Genomic DNA, 27,174 nt, shown 5'->3' on the forward strand with positions numbered 1-27,174 from the left:
ATGCATATGATAGACTAAAAATTAAAAAAACCCCAAACTGTTCAAATAACAAGTGTTTTTCTAGATGATCAGAAAATAGCTGTATTTCTCCACTCTGAATACTCCTAAATTCTAAATATTCCTATTACATTGTTTTGATGATTTTCAATTCCAAAGTCACAGGATTCTCCATATGGAAACAGTTTGCCAAGACTCCTATTACTGTACTACCATTACAAAGATCTGGCATATTAAAATGCTTATACCTACAGCACAGTTACTCACTTTTTTTAATTACACCTTCTGAAAAGGAGATTTTGAATGCTTCCCCCAGGAAAACAACAAAACAAGACAGACCAAACCCCGCCCTCTGCAGTTAGCACTTCCCAGTGATGCATTCTAATAAACACTAGGACATCTCTAGGCACATTTCTAGCATACTTGTTGACAAACTTGTCCAAAAGGCCTCCTTTAAAGACATCTTTCACTAGCAGAAAATAGCCGTTAAAGGTCTTACCATTTGTATGTCTCAACTTTAAAGAACATGTTAGGCATAAGCAGTTCCAGGAAGTTTAGAGAGGCAAGCAATTTTTCTAGCAGTTCAGAAAGAATATTGTAGAAATCTATTTAAGTAAATGTTAAAATGAGGAAAATATGAAATGTCTTCAATGGAAAACCTGCTGGGAGACAGCCATTATTTAAGTGTCCAGACCCTATTCTGCCAAAGATGGTCTAAACCTTCTCTTGAAATGAGTACTCTGTGATGACAACTAACACTGCCATTACAGCTTAATGCCTGGGACCAGAGAGTTGGAAAGGTCTGAGAGCAAATATATGTTTCTATATATGTTTGCTACAATCTAAATGGTTTAAGCTTTGTGCAATAGAGCGAAGCATTCCTCCTTGTTAAAAAAAAAAAAAAAAAGGAAAAAAAAAAAGAAAAAGCAACAAACAACCCAGGAACCTTGGCCTGTTACATGGAAAAGAGTAAAAACAAACTTCCTTTGCAATATTGGGTGAATCTGAGCTCTAAAGCAGTAGAATAAATGAACTGCAGAAATGTACAGCTCTACATTGATTCTATATGCTCAGCACATTACACCACCTTCTTAATTCTCTTCTGCACATCACTACCTACTTTAACATGACACACATCTCCCATCTCTACGAACCACCATGAAAAAAGCAGGGAAAACCCTGCAGACTGCTCCCAGCACCACTGTGCCTCTTGAAGATCTCACTACTAACGGTCCCCCAGCAGCTACAGTGAAACCAGCAACTCTTGTTAGCAACCCAGGAGCTGCTCTGCACAAATCTTTGAGCAGCAGCCAAGCAGGGCCTTCTGAGACACTGAACATGCTGGTTTACATTAGGTCCTCGTTGGGCAGATGTTCTTTACCTCTGAAGCTGCACACACACCCACAAGTTGAAACTTTGAAGGTGCTGGCTGCATTAACTGATGGTGACAACTCCTTCTGATACCCCTGGTGAGACCTCAGCTGGAGCACTGTGTGCAGTTCTGGGCTTCCCAGTTCAAGAAGGACAAGGAACTACTGGAGAGAGTCCAGCACAGGGACACTGAGATGATGAAGGGACTGGAGCATCTCCCCGTGAGGAAAGGCTGAGAGAGCTGGGGCTGCTCAGCTGAGAGAAAAGGAGGCTGAGGGGGGAGCTCATCAATGCTCATAAATACCTATAGGGGTGTCAGGAGGATGGGGCCAGACTCTTCTCAGTGGTGTCCAGTGACAGGAAAAGGGGCAATGGTCACAAACTGGTACACAGGAGGTTTAAACTAAATATACGAAAATGCTTCTTTACTCTGAGGGTAACAGAGCCCTGGGACAGGCTGCCCTGGGAGGTTGTGGAGTCTCCATCCCTGGAGACATTCCAAACCCACCTGGATGTGTTCCTGTGTGATCTGCTCTAGGGGATCCTGCTCTAGCAGGGGGCTTGGACTAGATGATCTCCAGAGGTGCCTTCCAAGCCCTACTTCCATTCTGTGATTCCATCTACTGCCAACTTGTTTTAGAAAGCCTTGCAGCTCTTTGACATTCACTCTTCCCTGTTCAAGATATTGGTGCCAAACCTGGTTTGCACTCAGTTCATCAATAGCTTTCCATGTTGCTTTGGGCCACAAGCATGATTAATATAGCTTGTAAGCAGCCTGAATGAAAATCATTTATCAGTTGTCTGGGTTTAAAAATTCCTGGCAGCAATGTAGGGAAATCTGCACTGGAAAGGACTGTGAGTGGAAATTCAGCCAGCATGTGTGGGAGCAGCTTCCTTGCAGAGGTGTGGGCTACTGGGTGCTGATGGGACACAACTAGCACAGATGCCTGGGTCTGTTCACTGCTCTAAAGCACACATTGCAACTCCTGAATTTATACAGGCTTCATAGGAAGAGCAATTATGGAAAGCTGCTTAAGAAAGCAGCCTTTGCAGACCCTCCATATACCTGACAATGACATAAACCCAATTATTTAGCACAATTCTAATCTGCCACAACGACACCCAGTGTGTACCAGTATGAAAAGCACAAAGGCAAAAAAAATCTTGACTCATGGAATTTAATGGCTCCCCAGCAATTTACTTAAAGCAAATTCATTCATATTATATACACACACACAATCCCAGGCTCAGGAACACTTATTCTGCAAGTATTAGATATAAATCAATCTGCTTTCTAGCAGTTTCTTGCACACGCTCACAGTAAGACCATGAATTTTAAATGCATTACCCATTATTTTCTTTCTCTCCCTCTCTTAAATATGAAAAAACTGAGTCCAGAGTATACTTAACACATACACATGTTGGGGAATATGTTTCCCCTCATCATTATTGTGTCACCAAGAGTTTAATGGCTACACAGCCTACACAAGAGCAGAAGAGAACAAATGCCTAGAGATCATCTTTCTTTATACAAGATGACATTTGAATGTCACTGTTATTTGATGCACTGTTGGGTTGTTTTTTTTAAATCTTGGAGGCAGGGAAGGCACGTGTTGCAAGGTCTCTTGGAACAGGAATGTCTCCTACCATGTAGGAAGTCTGGCAGAAAGGAGCCTGGATCATGCCTAGGGCCTCTCAGTTGCAATGCAAACTATTGTATAACTTTTCTGCCCAGGTCACAGAGTTATCCAGTCTTTCCCTATTCCTTCAGAGGAGAAATAAACAGTTCAAGGCAGACTTTTTGTCCATTACTCTGGATTTTTAGCTAGCTACTTGGAAAGTGAGCAGTGCAGCAGCCAAGGTGGAGCATTATTCACACACCTCGTGCTTATCACACACAGTTTCCTGGAAACGGATTCTAAATCTGATAAGAAAAATCCTCATTAAGAATCATTTGCTTGTTTAATTTTCACTCATTGAGCTTTAATGTACCCTAAAAGTAAGCAATAACAACAGTGCCTCAAATAAATATTGCTTGTCTTGTACTCATTAATGTTTTAGAAGAACACAAAACTGCTGCGAGATCCAGGAAGCTGCTGGAAAATAAAAACTAGCCAATCACATAAACTAAAAGGAGAGCTTTAAAGAATTTTTTGTTGCACATGGAGTTCAACAAAAATGTATTCTGTTCACTGTACACACGACACCAATGGGAATAAGAGCCAGTTCAAGTTCTAAGTTACCATTACTTGGGTAATAGTTTCAAGCTGCAAGGCACAGCTGTACGGGCCCAGCCAGACAGGCTATCACAGCAATGCTTTGATAGCATGGGGCCCTTAAGTGTCAGGATATAGAAAAGGCAGCAGTTGTTGGCTGTGAAAACAGTCTGATACAAACCAGATGGGGACTTACTTGATGGGCAACACAAAGGAAAACAATTGGCTCATTCAACAAAGTCAGGCCACTGCCCCAGAGAATTAACAGAAGACAATAACAGTCAAGCAGAGTTGATGCAAACAAGAAACAGCCATGTGGTTAGGGTTTAAGGAATTGTTTCTCCTCAGACTAAACATAAAGTTTTGATTTCTAATTCTTAGATTCATTAATTTCAGTCTCGTTTACAAGCTCCCTCTTCCTCCAAAGTCTTCCGTGTAATTCATTTATGTAGCACCAGCCTCCACACACCTACTTAAACAAGAAAAAAATGGTATGACAAAGGCAGCTCTATTAATCTAATGTTTCCTGAAGAATGCCAAGACCACAGACAACCTTCTGAACCATGTCAGAACAACAGTACAGCCACACAGCACATCGTGTTATTAGACACATTTGCATGCATGTGGCAGCATATTTACTGATCTCTTTTTTTTATTTTAAATGCAGAAAGCCCAGTAGGTCACATGCTGGGCTACCCCAGTACAGATGTCTTCCAGTTTGGTGAAGACTTCTTCTGGTTTCTTACTTAGCTTTTTTTTTTTTTTTCCAGAAATAAAGCTTTAGATCAATTATGTTACCACATAACAGTTTTGTTTGTCAGGCTACAGTTAAAAATCTATTAAAATAGCTATTACCAAACTGTCTTTGAAGGAATCACAAATTTTAAAATTGGCTGTTTCAGCCCTAACTCAAAAAATCCCCAGCCCATTCATTTTTAGAAGCTTGTAGAAGATTATGGTCCAAAATCTTAATTGCTCTTGCTGTTTTATTACAGGAAATATAAAAGTGACATGTGCAAAGGTATTTTGATTACAAATTACTTACAGAGATTGCACAATAAGTCAGACCTCTAAGGGCCTTCTGCAATTTCACTCTCAGACTGAAAACATCTGAACTTTCTTTTAATATACTTCAGAATATTCCCTCTGGCAGGCTCTGCATTGCAGTGCTCCACAGCAGTGTGCAGGGTTGGGTGGCATATTCTGAAAGACAGTCACATACTTGGACACTCAAGCAAACTCATCAGGGACCCATCAGCCTCAGCTCCCCACCACACACCCCCTGAGCTTCACTGCTTCTGGAGGTTGCTTGAGGGCTAGCTCACAGATTTCTGAGCTAGCCGTGCTGCATGATGCAAACATCTCCTAAGCAGATTACCTGGACCTATGGTGGATACTGCTCTTCTTTTTAAGTGCTACACTTTCCGTGTAGACTTGCAAGAAGCAGCTGGGTTAAAGAACTGGATGTAGGACTCTCATTTTACAGCCCAGACTGGACAGAGCAAGGGAGCTTGCCCTTGAAGAAAGAAAATTATAGAATCATAGAATGGCTTGGGTTAGAAGGGACTTTAAAGATCTGGTTACAATCCCCCGGCCATGAGCAGGGACACCTCCCACTAAACCAGGTTGCTCCAAGCCCCATCCAACCTGCCCTTCAACACTGCCAGGGATGGGGCAGCCACAGCTTCTCTGGGCAACCTGTTCCAGTGTCTCACCACCCTCACAACAGAGAATTTCTTCCTAATGTCTCATCTAAATCTCCCCTCTTCCAATTTTAATCCATCACCCCTCAACCTCTTGCTACAAGCCCTCGTAAAAAGCCTCTCCACAGCTTTCCTGTAGTCCTTTCAGGCACTGGAAGGTGCTCTAAGGTCTCCCTGGAGCCTTCTCTTCTCCAGGCTGAACACCCCAACTCTCCCAGCCTGTCTCCAGAGCAGAGCTGCTCCAGCTCTCAAGTCATCTCTCTGGCCTCCTCTGGACTCTCTCCAACAGCTCCATGTCCTTCTTGTATTGGGGACCCCAGAACTGGATGGAGGGGTGGGGTCTCACCAGGGAAGAGTAGAAGGGAAGAACCACCTCCCCATGCCCTCCTGGCCAAGCTGTTGTGATATTGGCACTGGGTGGCAGGCTCTGTGCCCTTATAAAAAGTCCCTCCCCAGCTTTCCAGAATTAACGCAGTGTAGAGTCAGGCCCTAATTGTCATCTTAAGTGGTTCTAGCTTTTAGCTGCTGGGGTGCTCAAGCCTGTGAGTATGGCTTTACTTCAATAAAAGACTAAAACACAGCCTTGGCTACACTGGAAACAACCAGCACACACCATAGGTAGAAAAGGAAGGGTTTTACTGCAGTTTCCTGCTGCACGCACGGAGCCAACACTGCAACAAAGCCGTTGTGTGCTGGGCTCTGTCTGAGCTCAAACATCTCTCTGGCAGAATCATGAGGCTTGTTTCCAAAAGTGCAGCCAAATTCTTGAAACCTCCGATGAAGGGGTGGGTTGTCACACTGTAGCAGAGGAGATTTTTGCCTGCAGAGCTGCTATTATTCATTTTTCACATCAGCTACATCGACGTCAGAACACATTTCTTACACACAGCTGAAATTTTGGGTCAAGACTCTTTGTTAGGCCTTTTTGAGAAGATTTAGAATCTTAGGCACAGAACAGCCTTTATGAAGAAACCTCTGTCCTGGTTTGAGCCAGGATGAAGCCAGTTTTCCTTTTACTGAATTTTTTTTCCTTCAGTGAGCTCTCTTTATCAGAGATACGGGCTGTCGCTGCCTCGTGTTTGAGAGCAGATGAGAGAGGAGCAAAAAACCTCTTTAAATCCCAGGTCTGCCTGACCAGGCAAACTCCAAATGCTCTTGTAAAAGTGATTTTGGACATTGTTCACCCGACGCCTCCACAAAGGACAGCATGTAAAGGCCAGCTGGAGCAGGGGGAGGCAGGACTGCAGCCCTCCCTGAAAGTAAAGACTCAGACAGGAAACTGCTCCCCCCTTTTCTTTTCTCTCTTTCCCCTTTTTCTCTTTTTTTAAATCAGGAAGGAAGCTTCATCTTCAGAAATAAGAATCCCCTGGGTCATCTCCCTCCTTGCCTGTCTCTAGGAGCGGGTCCAATTACTGAAACCAGCAACGTGCACTGTTCAGAAGTTGATGGTGTATTTGCAGTGTCACTCAAACTAGCAAATATTTCCCATTTGTAATTTTGATTTACATAACAGGGAACAACGGCAGCTGTTAAGTAAATAAAACAATTTTCCCAAGATCTGTAATTATGGCTTTAGGATTATAAAAACAAACTCAAAAAAACCCCAAACACAACAGAAATTAAGCAACTGCCAGCAAATTCCTTGCTTTTTACTTCTACTGAAGATCCAATGGCCTGACAAGGACAGAAACTGCAGCTGTTCCACTGTCTTCAAACAAACACATCTCTCCCTAACTCTTGCAATATGTTCAATAAAGCAAGGCCATGATATGAACCCTGATATTATTACTTTTCTGTAACAACCTGAGTTAGGATGGAGGTCAGCAGACCATCCCATATTAAGTCTAACCTGCTTTAATTGCACCATTTGGAGCCAAAACTAAATGTAATTCTCCCAGACCCAGAAAGTGAGACATACACATTTTCATTGCTTGCATATGATTGATTATTTTGTATTAAAACTACATGCCTATCTGATATAAAAAAGAGCTAATAGAAAGTCAAAGTCATGCAGTACACAAAGAGAAACAGTTTAACTCCCTGTGGCCAAAGCACTGGGGGAAAAAAACCCAACATTTTAGAGAACTACAACATATTTTGTGTCACACTCAACAACTTTCACTCAGGTTGTTTAGAACTGTGCTTAAAAACATTTCTTCCTTCTTTAAAAGCAAGACATAAGTTTTAGATTAGAGAAGAATGACAACACAGACACAAAGGTTCTAAATTAAGTTTTTCTAGGTGTAGGGTGCTTTTTTTTTCTAAATGACAGCATTCATGATAAAAGCCAGAGCACAGTAGTCCAGACAAAATTTAACCCACCTCCATCTTTTCCTACTGTTCCTTACAAACACAGTCACCAAAAGCACTTTTGCAACTGGTATTTCAGAGATGAGGCTTTGTTGTGTTTTACTTTCAAAATTAGTTTTGAGGCAGATGAAAAGTGTTTTAATCAAGTCTTACATTTGCAGACATTATTCAACACTATTACAAAACCCAGCCCCATATGCAACCTCAGCAGTGAGCAATAGGTCACACATGACAACTTTAATCTTCACTCACCAGCCCTTACCCTATTTTTAAGAAGAAAGCTACTTTGGCAGACTGCATTTCTCAATATCAGCATGTTATCAAAGAGGAGTATTACCATTATTTATATAGTGTTCTTCATCTAGGAGACATCCTAGATAACATTTGCTCCATGCTGTTGCCTTATTTGAAAGTTTCCTGGGCTCCAAGTCTTAAGAAAGGAATCACATGGGCACTGCAAACATATATTTATATTAATTACAGGCAGTCTTTGTGTCACTGTATTGAGAAGGTGGTGCTGGAAAAACCTGGCCTCCCTTTAGCACATAAAGTAGGTCTTTTTCTCCCAAAGTATCTAGAAAAATAAGCAACTAAAGTACATAGGTAACAACACTGTTCAAGAGCATGAAAACTGCCTATAAATCAAGCCCTCTCATATATAATAAGCAGTAAAATTAAAAATAACTTTACAATTGGACAATCATCTCCATATCTGTCTTTATTGGCCAGTTAGGTTTTATTAATGACTTTACAGCTAATGCTTTGCCTCTGCTAGCAGTGCAGGAACTTCCAAAGCATTAAAAAAGACAAAGAAAAAATTTTAATGGCTGAGGATGACAGCTTTTGTAAACTCCCCATCTCCCTCCTAGAAGAGGTTTAGGGGCAGACAGGCAGAATCTGTGGGTTATTCATCACTCACATTAAGCTCCTCCACTCAACATACACACTTTCATCCTAGCAATTTCTCTTCTACTACAGACTAACAGCTGGCTCCTTCCAGTTTTTATGCAGTGCTTTACAAAGCTGAATGAGAGCTCTTCACAACAGGTAAAGCTGAAGGGAGTCCACCTGCCTCTGCCCAAGGTTTGGCCAAAACCAACACAGCAGGGAAAGCAGAAGCTGCTTCCTCTGTTGCATTGCTCTCAGATAGGCACAAGCCACTGAATAATAAAGAGCAACATCTGCCTTCCCTGTCAACCAGAAAATTAAACCAAACTCAGCACATACTGAAGACAGAAAGCCTGCTCTTCTACTGCAGTGCTGTAAATGTTTCTTCAAGTTGAAATATGTGTTTACAATACTACTTGTCTTCTCCTAGTGTCACCATACCGTGTCCACGCATTGTGCCACCAGCACCCAGAGGCATCAGGACTTCCTGGTCTGATACTGGTGCCTTTTATAAAAGAAACACAACTTTCACACTAAAAAAGAAATGTGAGATAAGTGGCCTACTTAGATGACTGTTAATCTAAGAAAGGATTACCATCCTAAAAGATCCTACAGCGCATCTGCCAAGTGAGCTAACATAGAGTCAGCAGCAGGTTCACCTGAGCCTGCTGGAACGGTTCCTGGCTCCAGCTTTGCTGGCACTGATGTACCAGGCTGAGAACAACAGTGTCTGAGGAGTGTAAAAACATGTGATTCAGGAAACTGCCTTTGCAGGCTGTAACCTCTGGCAGAGGCTGTAGCATACTCCTGGAGCTAGTAACTCCAACCAAAAGCCAACTGCTTTTTCAAATAAGAAAGAGACAATTTCCTACCACACATCCAGTGACACACTGTGGCACATCATTTGGAACAACAAGGAATCTCAATTTAAATTAATTTGCCATCGCTGCTACTGCATGGACATGTGAATGAAAGTGGTACAAGACCATAAAAATCTAACGCCTCTTTACAACATTATGACAGAATATGGTGTGTAAAGAGACTTTGGACTCAACTATACGTATATAAATGAGCAGCAGGTTCAGGAGAGACTGTTCTGATCCTTCTCCATGACCTACCACAACACACAGGCCACAGAAAAGCAAAGCACACTTACTTTCTAGATGCACATCAGTTCTCTCTTATTAAACCATGGGCTCAGAGCTGTGGAACCACTAATTTGTGAGAAACTTGTCCCTCTAGAGAAGAGCTAACTGTAAACAGCCCTTGGGCTGATGTAAGCATTAAGTACATGGGGAGTCTCTGTCCTTAGGTGGCTTGCCCAAGCCCATTAATTTTTGTGTGTGTCCCCCACTTATATAAGCAATGTTTGCATGAAAGGGGAAAGCAGGTCAGCCTAGTCAGCTTGCTACCATCTGCTTTTATTCAGAGTTACTCAAGATCAGTGCCAGTGGGATCAGTGCCCATTTAGGGGGTTTATTGTGTGTGTTTATTTTTTGCTCTTTACAATGAAGGCAACAGCAATTACTGTAAGTTTGTAAAAGTGCACACAAAACATAATACACAATACAAAGCTGCTTCAGTCAGATCCTAGCGTGTTTACAGATCCTACACAGGCTGTGAGAAAAGCTGCTTTGGCACAACAATTTGGATGGATTGATGAGGAGTGTGTTAGTGTCCAGGAGATCTGAGACTGTATTTAATACTTGCTATCAAGACCATACCCTGCTTGCAATGCACAGAGGCTCCCGCTGATTCACCACCCCACGAGAATCTCGCACACACACAAAAAGCCTCACATTCATGCTTGGCCTCCAGATGACAAAATCCACCTGACAATAGGTGGATTTACACACTGGAAACTGGACCTGGTAAAAGATCAAAGGTAGGCTGCCAATGTGGAAATAGCAATTTAGGGATTTCAGCTTGTAACTGGAGGAGGAGAGATCTAGGTTAGACATGAAGAAATTATTTAGTGTGAGGGTGGTTGAGACACTGGAACAGGTTGCTCAGGGAAGTTGTGGAAGCCCCATCCTTGGAAGGGTTCAAGGCCAGGTTGGATGGGGCTTGGAGCAATCAGGTATAGTGGGAGGTGTCCCTGCCCATGCAAGGGAGGTTGTAACCAGAAGACCTTTAAGGTCCCTTCCAACCCAAACCATTCTATGATTCTACAATCCAAGACTGGCGACGTAGCAGCAAGAGATACTCTCTTCTTAATGAGAATTATGTCTAGAATATGCTTGGCCACTAGAGAAATATTTTAATGATTAACATACACTTCAGACTCCAGAAGGTATATTGGATGCTTCCTGCAGCAGTACTGTGGGTTTTCAGCTTATCAGTATGAAACAGGGACTAGCCCCTCATTATTTGCACATTACAACCCCCATGATGAGTGAACCATCAGGCTTAATTTTGTCACTGCCCTGAACATGAGGTTTATGATCTATAAAATGCACTCTGGGAGATGCCATAGGTCACAGGATTAGATCATTTGCAATCCTTTAAAATCTAGGATTGGAGAGAGAATCAGATGAGATTTCTGGATATTTATCTTGAGCCTCAGTAAATCTGAAAGAAGCCAAGTAAAAATCTTGAGTTTTTGACAGCCTCCATAGGAAGTAATCCTTTAAGTAGTGATCATGTCAGTTTGAGTAAGTTTTTCTTTCCCTTTGCCCAGGAAAAACAAAACAAAACAACAACTGGTGCTGGAATTTCAGTGAAAATCTCTGCTGCTGTGTACAGGCAGTGGAGGGACTTGGATTCCTGTAAGAACAGATCCTGAACCTCAGCATGAGAAGTGCACTTTAAACACAAAGATCCGATTAAAAGGGAGAAAGGAGCTACTGTGAACTGCTTCCATCTGCTCAAGCAATGAGGCTATAGATGCCAGCCTCACCCCCTGAAATTAAAACTTCTGAGCAGAAACATTCCTGAAGCCCACACTGGAAGGTGTCCTGCTTTATTCTCTTTTACTATATGAAAAGATGAACCCTACACACATCCAGCTTAGAGCAGAAGTTGATTCTCATGTGGAGTATACAAGGGAAACTTGAACGTCTACAAAGCTGTGCAGATTTCATGATGGGTGTAAAAGATCTTCTGGATGGCCACCACGGGAAGGCTAAACCAGGAAGTCTTCTGCCTTTGCACAAACCTCTCACAGCAAAAGCTTCAGCACAAGGTCAGAGAAATATCTTGACAATCCTGCAGCAGCGAGAGAGCACTGGATCCCTCTGTGCCATTTAAGGAGGCATGCAGGGAGAGGAGAAGTGACTCCCAACCTTTTGGAAGTTGAAGAAAATGGACAAGTGAACAAAAGCCTAATGCACGTTGGTCAGTAAAAAAAGGGTCAGGTGATACATGATGTGGAACTGGACTACAGAGGAGAACTTCTCCAGCATGCCAGTCAGAAGGAAATCCTCAGACTGTGAGGCAAAGGGAGCCTGCTTGGCACAGTTTTCTTTAAGTATAAACTGTTTTTCATTTTTCACTTCTCCACCTGATTACTGGGATTTCAACTCATTAACATGCCTCAAAAAAAAACCAAATTACATTCAAGGAGTATAAAAAAACATACCAGGGAGGTTTGTGCTTCACCAGCTCTCTGAGGTTGTTAGTAGTTCCTGTTGTTCATGACTTTTGCACAAATAAACAGGGGAAATAAAGGTCTAGGAGATGGCAGGAACCTTTCCCAGAAAGAGATCTTTTGGGAATGGGTGCCAGGATGTGCACAGTCCCATGAAGCCCACAGCAGCTCTTGGTGCACAGTTTCTCAGGACCCAAACTTGAAGCAGCAGAACACACCCACAGAAGGGCATCACTGCCTGCAACTACCATTCGACATGAGGCTTCGCCTCAGGCTGCAAAAAATCAAAGCTCTGTTTTCACATTTTATTGGAAAAATAACTGAAGTAACTCAGAGGGGAAAAAAAAGCAGCCATAGACGTACCTGGCACTCATTAACTGATCAATAATATTTACCAAAGTCAAGAAATTCAAAACTCCTGTTCCAAATCGACTGTAACACAGCTAAGTATCAACTTACAGTAATTCAAACTGGAAACTCTCTAGTGTGGCTACTGAGGATTTTATGTGGGGATATTATGCAGAAACAATTCTGATTATTCAGATGCATGTTTTCTAATCCATGAGATATCCTGTAACTGCTATGGTCACATGTGCAGAAAAAAGCAAATGAAAAGTCTTTGAGAATTGGTGTTCTAAACCACTTGGAGCACCTAAAAGTCAACGAGTCCTTCTAGAAAAGACAGAGTTTCTGTGGGAAACTCAGCTTTGCATTTCCTGACTTGGCTGAATGTAAAATATATTAACTGAATTATGTCCATGAGCCATCTGATATCATGGGGAGGTGACACTATAGGAAAACCAGAGTCAAAACAGACCAGAAATAAAGTTCTGAAGAAGTACTGAGAAACTGACATAAGCCTGAAAAACCTTCCATAAATTTACATTTGCTTGAAAAACACCATCATTACAGCTAAGTGATACCATTACTTCAATTTCCAAGGTCTTCTCTCAGAAATTAGTCAAATTCCAGGAGGCTACATGAACTCTTCCTACCTCTCAGGCTGCAGTGGTATGCTCTGCACTGTGAAAGAACAGCTCTGTTTTGCTTCACTAAGCTGCTATTTCCAGGGTGGTGTGGACAGTCCCTAGCAAAAGCCTTAACGAAATTCAGTCCAAAAAATGAAACAGCAGGATGTTAAGGGGAAAGTAAACTTTCAGCAGAATAGTTGTCAAGAGTTTGACCAAAACAGTTCCAGTTCCAAGAAAAAAAAAAATAAAGACCTTTAGGCTTATCCTAATCTTCTTCCTTCCTTGAAGCATCTGTTAGAGATTTGCCTCGTGCCACAATGGTTTTAAGAAAAACTAACCCAAAAGCTAAATCAGAGCAATTTCTGGCTGAAGAAAAGAGGGAAAGAAATATTTTGCTATTATCTCTGTTTTCGATATTACAGTATAATGTGAATGTTAACACAGAAGTAGTTAATTTTCAATACTGAACAGGGACTCTGGAAGCTTTAATTTTTTTATACAGATTGTTTTATGGGCTCCTTGCCCTCTAAATCATTTATTGCACAGATCATCTCCTCCCACAAGCAACTGTGCAATCTCTCTGTGGTAACAAAGCCAATTGCTTCATGTCCCAATATTACTTTCCCCTGTACTTATGGCTGCCTGGATATAATTCACAAGCTGGAGATAAAAAGGAATTACTATCATGAAGTTGTGCTCTCTAGGTCACATTCTGAGAGACTGTGCTGTAGAATAATTAATTGAAGATACATCTACCTCTTGGTTCTGAGCTGCTCATATTAAAGTTTAAAAAGGCTCTGCCGTCCAGCATTGCCACCTGTTCTTTCATTTTAATGTATCACAGAATGGTCAGGGTTGGAAGAGACCTCTGGAGATAATTGAGTCCAACCCCTCTGCCAGAGCAGGACCAAGTCTAGTGCAGGTCACTCAGAAATGCATCCAGACAGGTCCTGAAAGTCTTCAGAGAAGGAGACTCCACAACCTCTCTGGGGAACCTGTTCCAATGCTCCATGACTCCTACAGTAAAGTTCTTCCTCATGTTGAGGTGGAACTTCCTATGGTCTAGCTTGAATCCATTGCCCCTCATCCTGTCACAGGGCACAAGTGAAAAGAGCTTGTCCCTGCCTCCTTGATGCCCTCATGTATTTACAGACATTAATTAGATCCCCCCTCAGTCTTCTCCTTTTTAGACTGAAAAGCCCCAGGTCTCTCAGCCCTTCCTCATCAGACAGATGGTTCCTGTCCCTTAATCATCCTCAGAGCCTCTTCTCAAGTATCCCTGTCCCTCTTGAACTGGGGAGCCCAGAACTGGATGCAAGAATATTGATATGTATATTATTGGATGCAGAAATGGATAGATGTAGAATATAGATAGATAAAGAATATGGATATTGGATGCAGAAATTCTGAAGCACATTAGTGTGAGCTTGAAAATGCTTGTATGCTGGAAATACAGGCATTCACCAACCACAACAATTATTATGATATTAAATACATGGAGATATATGAAAGAATAGTACAAAAATTAAAGGGTATTCTAAAGCCAAAAATATATATGCATGTGTATTATATATTCCAAATATATATTTTCAAACCACTGTCTCCACTCTGTCTAGAGAAGGCACACATTTCAATTAATAATACATTCAGGCTTTATTTTCAGTTGTAACTTTCAGGAGACATTACCCTTTCAGGCATGATATTGTAACAGCCCTACTGAACTTCAACTTTCATTAGAAGACATCAATCAACTTTCTTTCAGTAAAAACACATGTTCACTGCAGACCACAAGAATTTTTTAAACAACAAAAGAAAGCTCTATCATATATATACACACATACATGATATATAAACACACACATATATATATTTTTATGACCACAGAAAAAAAGATTAATAAAATCTTGTCATGTGCTTATCAATAAAATAAAAAAGGCTTTTTTTACATCCAACCTAAAGTTTCCTCTTCTCCCAACACCCTGAATTCACACTTCATTTCAAGGCTCCAGATTTTCTAAGCTCTAATACCAATACAACCACTTCTACTTTAAACTCTGACAAAATACCTAAATGATCCTTTCTATGAAATGCTTCTCCATTTTCAGGCAAGTGCCCCTGCTATTTCAGAAAAGGCAACCATTTGACATGAAGTTTTCATAAACAGGGTGCTCTGAACTTCCAGTAACAGATGTGCTTGATTTTACAATGTTGTATTTACTTAAACCCACGTACACTTATCATGTTGCAACTTTTCATTTTCCTTTCAAAATTATTCTTATTAATTTTTACCCTCAATTTTTTGACTGATTAAGTTAGCTGTGGTGAAGACAAGACCTTCTGGTTAAAACTGTCAGACAGTTGTTTCCATTTGCAAATCCTCTAGATTTTTATTGGCTCATTAAATATGTATACTTTGAATGAGATGTAAATTACCTTGGTATATAAATCATCATCTTTTTTTGTTCCTCTCAAAGAAAATTGACTACTGCCATCTCCTGGTCAAAGGTTTTCCTCTGACACACAGCCACAGTTGGACTGTGCCCAAATACCTTGAATAACAGTAAATTGTGGGGGGTTTTTTAAAGATAAATAATCCAGAAATTAGATTAGACAAAAAATATTTCACTCCATTTCCATTCCATTTCTGTCTAACACCCTCCCAGTGATACAGGCTGGAGGTGTTGTCTTGTTACAACTTTGAGACAAATTTGAGGTGTAAAAGCATGAAGTGTTAGGAGGAGTATCCTCCTTTTCCTCCTTCTCTCTGATGCTTAATAGGAAGTACTGGGGAAGAAGAAGAAAAGGAAGATTCCTGTCACCAATATTAAGGAAAATGTCTTTTAAAGTTGGGAAGAAGTTGATCCTGCAAGGCACATAATTTCCTTTTTGGCAAGTTAGAGATTAGACTCAGCTTACTGGAAATTCACTTTTCTTAGGCAATTTGGATTCTCTGAACACCAGAGGAAAAATAACCACTCTTCCTATTAGTAAAAAAATCATTGCAATATTTCCCACCAGTATTAAATAAAAGAGTTATTCTCAATTTTTAATTAATTAAGTCTGTATTAAGCAACATTAAACACTTGTTGATAAATGTCCCTACAACAAAACATGCTCATACACGAGGCTGTGCCACTTCAGCTCTGTAAGCTTTGCCACTAGTTGTCACAGAACTAAGTTCTAGATTATTTAGCACTTTCTGCATATGAAGCCAAGGTTTTGAAATGAAGTTCCAAGTCCCACGACCAATAACCTTGGCCTTAGAGCTCTTCTTACCACTTCTAAATAGCTGAAACCAAATTATAATTTTATTGGATGTTTTAAAAAAATCAAATGGAAGAAGCTGAAAGAATTATTTTTAAAAGGGCTTGAAGGAAGGATTTGTCTATGTGAGTGTGGAGCAATGATAATTGCATGTATTGAAGACATGCAGGTTTTTAGAGTCCTGCTCTTAGCACGTAAAACTAAAACTGCTCCACACCTCACTCTACCACCTTCACAAACTTATTACCTCCTAAATCAATTTCATAAGGCCCTAATTTGCACGGTTTGATTTGCACACTGACTTGAGCTACAAAAAAAAAAAAAATATTCTCTCCCTCTCATGCAATAGCCTTAATACTTTTAACAAACACTGATTAGTTATCTCCAAAAATGCTTATGCAAAGATACTACAGTGTCCTTCAGAAAAGAAAAAATAATTGGTACACACTAGCTTGAAGCCCATCTCAAACCAGGCCATTTTAACACTGAAAATGTCTGGTTTTTTCCATATTTGCATCATTTTAACTTGGTGTTATCTTTCAGTCCTCCTCTAGCACCCTTGTGTTCTGTCACGTTGATGACCCACTGCCACCTGCTAATACATTATGAATATTCTGTTTGCTGCACAGTGTCCTAGAAAGCAATTAGGATTCAGTTGACTACAAACATGCACATTGTCATGCTCTAGGCAAATGAAAATTTAAATAAATACTTAATGGGAAGGACTCTGATGACTTACATACAGATGCCTTTCCCACCCTTTCAGTGCACCCCAATGATACCACAACTACGTGCACAGATATACACACATTTGGAAAACTTGGGAATCTGACAGGAATGAAAACAAAATTTAAAAAAGCCCAGAAATTTATTATACATGAGCATACAACAATATTTTAAAGTGATGTGCTTAGCTGAAAGAACTGTAGTTGCATATTGAATTGATTTACCTTCTTGTTGTGTCTCCTCAGACTTCCTCCTCACGTGTATAACTCGGGGTCTCACAGTCTCAGCTCGTGCAGCTCCTTGGCCTTCCTCCTACACATCATACATTAACATCATATTAGCCATCTCACTTTGGGTGTAACAGCACAGCAAAATTATGTGGAGCTTCAAAAAACATCCAAAGAGGTTTTTAAAGATTCATTAAAGCACTTGTTCTCCTTCCTGTTGACTTCAAAAGAATTCAGATCTGAGTTAGTCTGTTGCAATGCTATTTCCCCTAGACTAACATCCTGGGAGCAGGACAGATGGCAAAGTGCCATTTAGTCCTGAAGACACAGGAGGCCCTCAATTTCTACTCAAAGTGTGTGGTGGACAGAGTGTAACATTTCCCTGGCTTTCTCAGCACCCCAGGACTTCTGCTCCCAGGTAAAAAAGGGAAAGTTGAAAGGGAAAAGAAAAACAAAATTTTCAGCCCACAGGTTGGAAAACCAACACCAAGTATAAAAGTTATTGCTTTAACCATGTTTTTGAAACCATTTTCCACTCTTCCTGAAATTCTCTTCAGGATCTAGGTCTGCAACAATGGGAAAAGTGTTTCTTAGAAGCAACCAATGCTCTGGGTGTTAAAAAGGGAGACATCTTTGTCAAGTACACTTGTCATCTTATGTGTTAAATGCAACAGGAATTGTGGGCCAAGGACATTCAACTACATGTAGACAGGAAACGTGAAAAGAACAAAATGTGAGACTCATAGAGAGCTAGAAGACTTAAGCATTCTCCAAGACAAATAAATTTCATGTATCAGTTGATCCCACAGATAAACACAAGTTTTGTAATGAAGATTCTTAAAAAGGAGGATCACAAGGAAGTTTATAAATGTTTGCATGTCACACAGCATCTGGCACCTGCAGACAGAACTGCTGTGTGACTTCAGGGAAAATTATATGCCCTGAGAAGCAAAGGCACGGGTTGAAGAGCTCTTGAAGAGCTGGTGACAAAGTACTGGTGGTATTTTACTCCCCAAAAAAATAAAAAGGAAGGAAGGAAGGTATACTTCATTTCCACGAGAGAAATCCCCCACTACTGTGGAAGTCACAAGTGAAACAAACAGCCAAAACCAGAGATGAAAGCAAGAACATTTTAATGTCTGGGGAACAGTAAGCATGGTGCCAACCACACCACCAGGGCTCTGCATTTCTTTCAGCTAACAACTGTCTCCTATGATAAGAGGAATCTCAACAGGAATTACATTTCTTCTCCATGATCATTTAAGCCAGTGTTGCAAAAATCAGAAGGAACAAGAAGATAAGCCCCTAAGTCACTCTCTTTTCCTCAGTGGCTGCATGGATATGTTTACACTTCCCAGAGAACAAACTGTAGAGAGGGCTACACCGGAGGACAAGATGTCATCTCTAATGTGCCCCAACAGAACCTCACCAGCACAGCAGTGAGTTTGAGCTGTCAGAAGTGAATTAGACACATGTGAGATGAAGCTGGCAGCTTGGCAAGGCACTATGTGCATGGACAGACTTGTGAGGATTGGTACTAACTTGGGCAGCTCTACACACCTGGATATTGACCAACACTATTCACTGTTTAAAGCTGACAAAATGAGAAAGAGTTGAGATGGTTTTCTGAAAGCAGGAAGGTCTCATGGAAATGTGACTGAAGGCCACCAATGTTACAGAACATTAAATAAAAGCAGCATAACAGCACACTTAGGAGTCCATGTGAAGTGGGTTTTTGTTTGGGTTTGGATTTTTAATAAGACAAACCAAAAAAACAGTTTAAACTCAACTGAGGTGCAAACAGAAGTTGAGGTAACACAGAGATTCATAACCTACAATTATGCATTCCTGGAAGATTAAAAAACACATTTCTTTTGAAAGACTAAAAATAATAGCTAATGAGAATACCAAAGTGACAATCCCACCTAAAAAATGTTGATTGTACAAAAACATTCATACTCATATAAGAACGTTATGAAAATATTTTGCAACTGCCCAATTTTCTAAGATTTTAACAATGCATTTGGGAATTCAAGTTATGTAGGTTTACCATCTTTGAAATGTTCAGCTAGAAAAATATGACTTTCAATGTTCACGTCCCTCCCATGATCAAAATGATTTATCTGGAACAGGAAGAGCTCAGCTTGGCCTTCTAGTCATCTCTTACTTCTTCGAACTAAGAGCACAGGGGGAAAGTGGCCACAAATAACAGTTAATCCCTGTATTGTTGCACAAGAATGGACAGCAGGGTCAAACCAAAGATGCATTTAGTCTGGCATTCTGTCTAACAGTGGCTAAAAGCATATATAAATCTCAAAAAAAAATCCAATGCCAGAAATGGAGGAGCAGTCAAAGAATTTGGGAAGATAAGAAAATTCCAGTATGACTTAAGCCATTTGTTTTGGAGTGAGTGATCACAAAGACTTCACTCTTCATGACTAAAAGGCATTTACTCCTGCCCTACACGAAAAGCCAATGTTCTTTCTGTTGGCCAAAACCTGATCTACACACCAGTGCCAGGGAGGAAACACGTGGTATGCATATGGCAGCTCCATACCACTGCCCACAGCCTCTCTGAAACCAGGATCCTGTTCAGGTAGATTCCAGAAACCACCCAAGCTTTGCCACAACAAACCCTAACATCCATGAGGGTTGTTCTCAGTCAAATCAGAAGAAAGATCCACCAAAGCCAAGTTCCAGTTGGACACCATATGAAATACAGTGTATTTTCTCAGGTCTCTCAACAAACACCATAAACAGTCAAGCTTTGCTCCCAAATAGATTTGTCTTCTTGCTTTGTACATAGTTGATACAGTTTCATTTCAATGAAGGCAAAACTGCCTAGAGATGAAAAACAAGATGTGAAACAACTGATGTGAGAAGTCACTGACTAACTTGGGAAGAAATCTTTTAAGAAGTTTAAAGTGATTATTGCTTAAACACCAAATAGGATGAATCATTCTGAAAGCCTGACTATCTCTTGCTCTCTTAGCTGGTATTATGTCACCAGAAAATCTGTTTCCTACAGGCAGGTGACCAAGCAGATCCATCCCTAACTGCAATTAGGGAAAAGGTTCATAAAATCATAGAATGGTTCAGTTGGAAGGCACCTTAAAGATTATCAACTTCCAACCTCCCTGCCATGGGCAGGGACACCTCCCACCAGACCAGGCTGCACAAGTCTCATCCAACCTGGCCCTGAACACCTCCAGGGATGAGGCAGCCACAGCTTCTCTGGGCAACCTCTTTCAGTGTCTCACTACTCTCATGGTGAAGAATTTCTTCCTGATTTCTAACCTAAATCTCTCCTCTTTCAGTTTAAAGCCATTACCTCTTGTCTTCTCACTCCTTATGAAAAGCCTCTCCCCAGCTTTCCTGTGGCCCCTTCAGGCACTGGAAGGTGCTCTAAGGTCTCCCTGGAGCCTTCTCCTCTCCAGGCTGAACAGCCCCAGCTCCCTCAGCCTGTATTTATCATTGTTACCTGGTAGACAAATGCTGTCAAAACAAGCTTTCATATCATCTGGTACAGTGATTTTAGTTTTTCAGAGAAAGGTGTACAAAATCTAGTAGAGAATCTTGTATCTCTGCCCCATCCAGGACAGATGTTTACAGTGGTTACTGCTTATAGGAATGGTCACTTCATAGAGGAAAAAAAAATGTAGCATGTGAGAGACAGTGAGTTAGAACACCCACATTCAGGAAGAGATTATTTTGGTGGGGGGGGGGGAAAACAACAACTCAAAACATACAAAACCACACACACAAAGTTCAGGGTTGGTTTGGTTGGTTTGGAGGGAGGGAGGGTGAGTTTTATATGCCAGCTTCCAAATAAAAAAGTAATTTAAAAAATCACACTAAGAGTTCAGATGCAAGGAAAAGTTTCTAAAGATAAGATAATACAAAAACTATTTGTGTATTTTCTATGAAAGACACCATGTCAGAACACCTTACATGTCTTGCATAGGTAAGACTGTATGCATGGGTAACTTACACGTGGTACATTATCATTTGCTTGTACCCAGGCAAACAAAAATCAATCCTAACCCCATCAGCTAATTCTCCAGAGCAGGAGATGCAGGTATCAGTGGGATCCTTATCACAGCTAATGGTGCTGATAGAAGGGAACACATTTTACTCTCCCAGCCCGTTACTTTGGCTAATGAAACGTAACAGGGATATGAGCTTCGTGCCAAAAGAATCCTGTCCTGCCTGTGAACAGTCATTGCAGGAAGCAGTATGTTTTGGTGATCTCAACGTGAAAGAGGCATAACACTGAAAATCTTTTTTGAAGATGCAGCACACTGCCTCAGATTTAAGAACTGCTCAGACACCAATGGTACAACACACATCAAGGCTCAAAGATGTAAAACCCAAGACAGGTCAATATAAGATACTTTGGGTTGAGTATATAACATCAGGGAAGGGCAGAATGCACCCATGAACACAGCAACCATGGGAAGTAGAGGATTACTTTCAAACACACTGTGAAACTTAACATATTAAAGAACAATCATGTTTAGCTTTTACCACTCAATATTTGAATTTCTCTGTAGTTAGCAAGTAAACCATCCTCTCTAGGCAAAAGCACATGCTAGTAAAGTAGCAATGGATTAACTCTATAGGTTTCAAACAGAAATCAACAGGATCTTCCTCTATCTTTAAGTACTGTAAGGTACACCATTACCACCCTTCCAACCCTGCCCCTACAGGGACAATTGAAGCTCCTGAAGTGCTTAATCAGTGGGTACAGTTGGCGAGGCCAGCTCTCTAATGTTGCTGCCTCTCCCATATAGCCATCACATTATTCTTCTGCATTTGAAGCACCTCCAAAACATTGGAATGCCCCATCTTCTGTGATTCTGTGAACTGAGTATGTATAGTATTAGATCCTGTGAGACCAGTGAAGTTGTGAGGAAGTGCAAAAAAGGTAAAAGAAGGTCTAACAGAAAGCACATTGTAAGGATTCCATCACAGTAAGCACAATCATTTTTATTACACACACGTACTTTTGACTTCAGTTTCTCAGCTGAATGTGTTAAATGAACCAGTTCTGTGATGTCAGTCACCACAATGAAATAGGAAAATTTATTTTCCTACATTTCAGTTTCCACTTTCTGACTAGTGATAGAAAAGATCTTTTGAGTTTACCTGGGACAGATCCTCTGAGAGAGGAGACACTCTGCAGCTTGGTTGGGCTGCTTGCGGAACAGGATTTGAAACTTGTTGTGATTCCACTTCAGCCATAAGCATTGGACCATGACTTGTATCTGCATCTGCAAGAACTTCTGCTGAGGAAGAAAAATAAAGAGGAAAAAAAATCCTTGATGAGCTGCAGTAATATTCTCCAGGTCAACTCATGTGGCAAGATGTGGAAGCCTCCCAAGCCTCAACAATGGGACATGCAACGTTAAAGAGAATTATTTCTTCCTTCCACAGTTCATTGTATATGCCTTAAATTGTTCTCGTGAGGAAAAAAAGTAAGAAGAAATACATGTCTGTGGAAATTGGAAATAATAAATCAGTTTTATCATCAGTAGATTTCTAACATGGCAAGTATTTATGATAGCTTCAAGGCTGTATAGTTCATCATACCATTACATGCTTAATGAGCTATGTCACACTTACAGGAAAGAGATTGGAAAGCCTTCTTCATGAAAATGTTTCACTGTGGTGTGAATGAAACCTGTATATAGCCTTTTTAAAAGGCATAATTTGCTATATAATCCAGCACTGATCATGCTTTTGCAGCCTGTAAGTGTGTAAAGCATTTTAATGAAAAATGTACTGACAGTTCATGAACTAACTTTAGCCTTCTGCTAAAGTTGAGCCAAAGAATGAATTTTAAGCCTAATTAACTATAATTCTTGCTTAATTAACTGTCACTATTGTTCACTTTAAGACTACATGGGCCACATTCCATTTGCATGTTGGTTTCTATACTCATGACTTTAAACACTGAAAACAAGGATTTCTAAAGGAATGATCATCAAGATGCTGCCACATATCTATACAAGCAATACCTTCCCCATGCTAGAAACAGGCATCATGCTTCCATGACACAGATAAAAAACTGGTCACAAAACTGAAGATATCAATAGACACACAATCCCCAGAATTCTTACAGGCCTATCTGTGACTCATTCTGACAAAGAAACTCAGTATCCACTGCAAGGTTGTATGTACAGAGATACAGACCCCGAAAGAGATGAACTATTACACCTGCTGGTGTTACAGGTATTTAATATTACTCCTAAAAATAATGATGAAATAAAATGATGGACCTGCACTGAATTGTTGTGGCAATCAGGAAACAGCACTTCATCCTGACTTGGGGGAGACTGAAGGACATGCCATCTCACATACCAGTGTACAGATCCAAAAGATTTGGAAGAGAAGTGGAAACAATCACAGATCATTCCTTCCCCTCTTCCACCTTCCCCTGAGAACAGATTGTCTCCTATTCAGTATTGACTTCACTATCAAAAGGACTTGGAAATAAGATGTTGTGTTCCTCCCTAATATGAAAACACTCGTGTCTTGAAAGCAGATCCTAGTTGTTGTACAAAGTTGTTTCCTTAGCACTGTCAGTGAATACTCAGCTGTGTGTTCAGACATGGTGAGGGAGGGAAGCTAAATGGTTACAGCTCTGGTTTCAGCTGAATAGAAATAATTATCTTGCTTTACCACAGCAACATATTCCTGCACTATTTTGTACAAGCCATTATGTGTGCTCCTCAGCTACCCAGTTGGGAAAAAAAGAATTTCCATATTGTTACAGGACTATATAAAGCTAAAATACATTACCAATTTTAAGACACTGCAGTATCACCTTGATGGGAGTGATAAAAGCAAAGAGGAGTGCTGTGTAAGGGGACAGAGAAGTAGCTTGAACTGCTGGTGAGTGAAGCTGAATTTGACTTAAAATATATACTTTAAAATCAACTTTTCTCTAGGCAAATGGGTACTTGATAGGATTTTGGTTCAAATGGTAGTATATTACAGATAAAGGAGAGTGAAGACACAGCTTGAATTAAATCCAGTTCTCAGAATAGGAATGCTAATAATTTCATTTAAGCATGAGCCTGTGTTTGTAATATTGAATGTACTCTCTGAAGTTGCTTTATATGTTATAGAAGAAACTGAGAATCCACATAAATACCACAGAGAAGAAGTAACAATCTAATTGTACCTCCAATTTGGGCAAGCTGCCCTGGTGATGGAGAACGGAAACCCCGGCGTGGCCTGTTCCCAGGAGTCCGAGCAGCAGGATGGTCCCTATAAACTGAATGTCCCAGTAGGATTCTCTCTGCTGCTCTGGTCAGCCTTGGTCTTTGACCCTCACTGAGCTCCCCAGCACTTTCATCAGAATCCTACATGCAACAGTAACAGCAGAACAACAGGTATAAGAAATCCCAGTGGATTTCATCCCGAACCAGGCACTGTTACCTAATTACATTAACCCTTCCAGCACACATCAACTTAAGTCCATACTATTAGCTTTGAATAAAGAAAAGTGAAACTGAAGAGATACCATCCATCTGGGTTTGAAAGCAAGATCTACATTTATCAGTACTGGAGAGAACAGAATCACTTACAGTCAGAGAACAGTTAATTGTAACCCAGCATGCTCAGAGCCCGAGTTATATTTTTAGCACATGAAGTCTTAAAAGTTATACATATGGCCATTGTTGATTGCCTGACCTTGTAATAATAGGAGCATCTAAAACCTATAGACTCACTTTGTTCAGCATGTCAGATAAAAAAATTCAATTTTTAAGTAAGTTTGGAATGCACTTAAAATAGAAAAGGTTCTCTGGATTTTGATTTTCAAAGCTGCAGAGGAAAAAAAAGACCTTGTTTCTATGCAGGAAAACAGGTTGAATACACAGATGTGTACAGCACCAACCTAAGGCAATACTAGGAATAGCTAAGAGAATATTTTTGCTTTTATAAACAAGAAGTGCAGGCTTGCACACACCAGAATCTAGGGGGAATTTATTAAGTGTCTTGTATGGACACACTGAGCAGTCTGTGGCTGTGGGAAAGGGAAAAAGCAAATTAGAGATGCATTTGTAACTGGCAGTGCTGATGAGAAAATGTCACTACAATTACAGCCAGACTCAGAGCTCACACTGTAGAAAGCTTTTCACTAAGTCCATCCACCAGAGCTCATTAAGTAAAATAAAGACAGACAAAGGGACAGTTAAGGAGGTGAGTGAAGCTAGTAATTATTTAGACTAAACTGACCAAGACAGAAGGAAGAAACTGCACAAGCATCAATAAAATCACAAAAAGCAAGATCTGCTACAAATAAAAGTGTTCATGAACCATATTGCAGTATTCACAGTTCACTTCCTTGAAATGTTCCTCCAGCTATGTCAGCTAGAACAGATGCCCAGTCCAAACTACTATTTTCCACCTAGAAAATATTTAGATGGGTGACCAAAAAAATCCCTTTTGTCTATTGTGATGCAGATAGTTACATTTTTGTTAAGTCTGCTTTTTCTGCCAACTGAATATGAACATTTTGAGGTTTTGTTCCAAGAGTAGTATCAACAGCATGTGCACAAGTACATGTAAAAAATGTCTGAGTTATTTTTCATAACTCCCTAAAATAGCTCCATTGTGTTCAAAATGACAGGAAAAATCTGGAACACTGGGACAGTCTCCTACAAACCTTGAAAACCAGGTATATATGGTACTATGGACAGCTAACTTGTTTGTAACAATATTTAACCTTTTATGGTTTTAAAAAAATTTACACAGGAACACAGCCAACAGTAGTGGGATCACTCCCAGAAGGGAATGAAGTGGATGAACCTATTCTATAATCAACAGGAAGAATAACCTTGAACTATTTTACCTACTTCTGAGTAGGAAACTATCACTTCAAAACTACTGTAGTGGAAGAAAAAGAACTGTGTGTTACCTCCACGTGGTATGTTCCTTCTTGTGCAGCAACAGGTGCTTGATTTAATTTGGATAAAAGAGTCAGGACAGGATCCCTGTGATAGCCTTTATCCTGTATTCTCACCACTTGCCCTTCACTGGGAGGATCATAATCCTGAAACAAATAAACAAAAGCTCCATAATCATGATACAAAACTGTTTTTTTTTTCTGGGGAAACAGTTAAATGCTCACACATGGTTGTTGCTTGAAATGATCTGGCTGCAGAGCTGCTCTCTCTCCAGCAAGGATTTGGCTTCCTCAGCCAGGGAGCCTAGTTTGAGGACAGAGGATTGTTGGAAGGAGTTACAAACCAGCTGACAAAGGGAGGGAAGAACATCTTAGCAAGCAAAATTTCTAGCCTGTAAAAGAACTTTAAGTTCACCTGCTAACAGAATATAAGAGAGGGAGTGAGGCAGTGTGCTGGTTTGGTTCTGGCATGGGTTCAGCAGTGGGGAGGGGCCCCAGGAGTGGCTCCTGAAAGAAGCTACTAAAAGCTCCCCTGGCTCAGGGGAAGAAGGTGCCTGAGCAGAAGTTCCTCTGCAGCCAATGGCAAGATGGCAGCTGTCCCCTGCATTCATGGAGAAGCAAGGCAGAGTGTCCTCTGAAGGCAGCATGGGGGTGAATGTGGAGCTGCAGCCCGTGGACTTGGATCCGCAGCCATGGAGTACCCGGCACCAGGGGGGGTTCCTGAACCAGCCCGTGACTCTTTAAGAAGCCCAGGCTGGATCAGCTTGCTCCTGAGGGACTGCACCTTGTGGGAAGGACTCACGCAGAAGAGGTTCATGAAGGACTCTCTCCCATGGGAGGGACCCTGTGGGGAAGCAGGGAACCACTAAGGAACCCTTCTCCCTGAGGAGGACAGCACAGAAAGAACCACCAGCCTGTCAACTGACTCTAAACCCCATCCCCCTGTGCTGCTGGGGGGAAGGAGGGAGAGAAACCGGGAACAAAGGGATTTGGGC

General features: G+C 40.8%; 1 protein-coding gene across 7 annotated transcripts in view; it reads right to left on the reverse strand.

Moving 5' to 3' along the window:
• Window positions 1-27,174, reverse strand: part of KIAA0586 (KIAA0586 ortholog) — a 102,567-nt gene that overhangs the window by 35,173 nt on the left and 40,220 nt on the right. For 3 of the 7 annotated variants that reach the window (XM_051622642.1, XM_051622643.1, XM_051622640.1), the window contains 4 exons: window positions 26,192-26,326; window positions 24,452-24,632; window positions 22,411-22,550; window positions 17,260-17,347 (listed from right to left, as the gene is read on the reverse strand). In XM_051622642.1, coding sequence (XP_051478602.1) covers window positions 17,260-17,347; window positions 22,411-22,550; window positions 24,452-24,632; window positions 26,192-26,326 — 544 coding nt within the window. The other 4 variants (XM_051622645.1, XM_051622644.1, XM_051622641.1 and 1 more) reach the window with 3 other exon arrangements.

The sequence above is a fragment of the Apus apus genome, chromosome 5 (genome assembly GCF_020740795.1).
Source record: "Apus apus isolate bApuApu2 chromosome 5, bApuApu2.pri.cur, whole genome shotgun sequence".
NCBI classification, from domain to species: Eukaryota; Metazoa; Chordata; class Aves; order Apodiformes; family Apodidae; genus Apus; species Apus apus.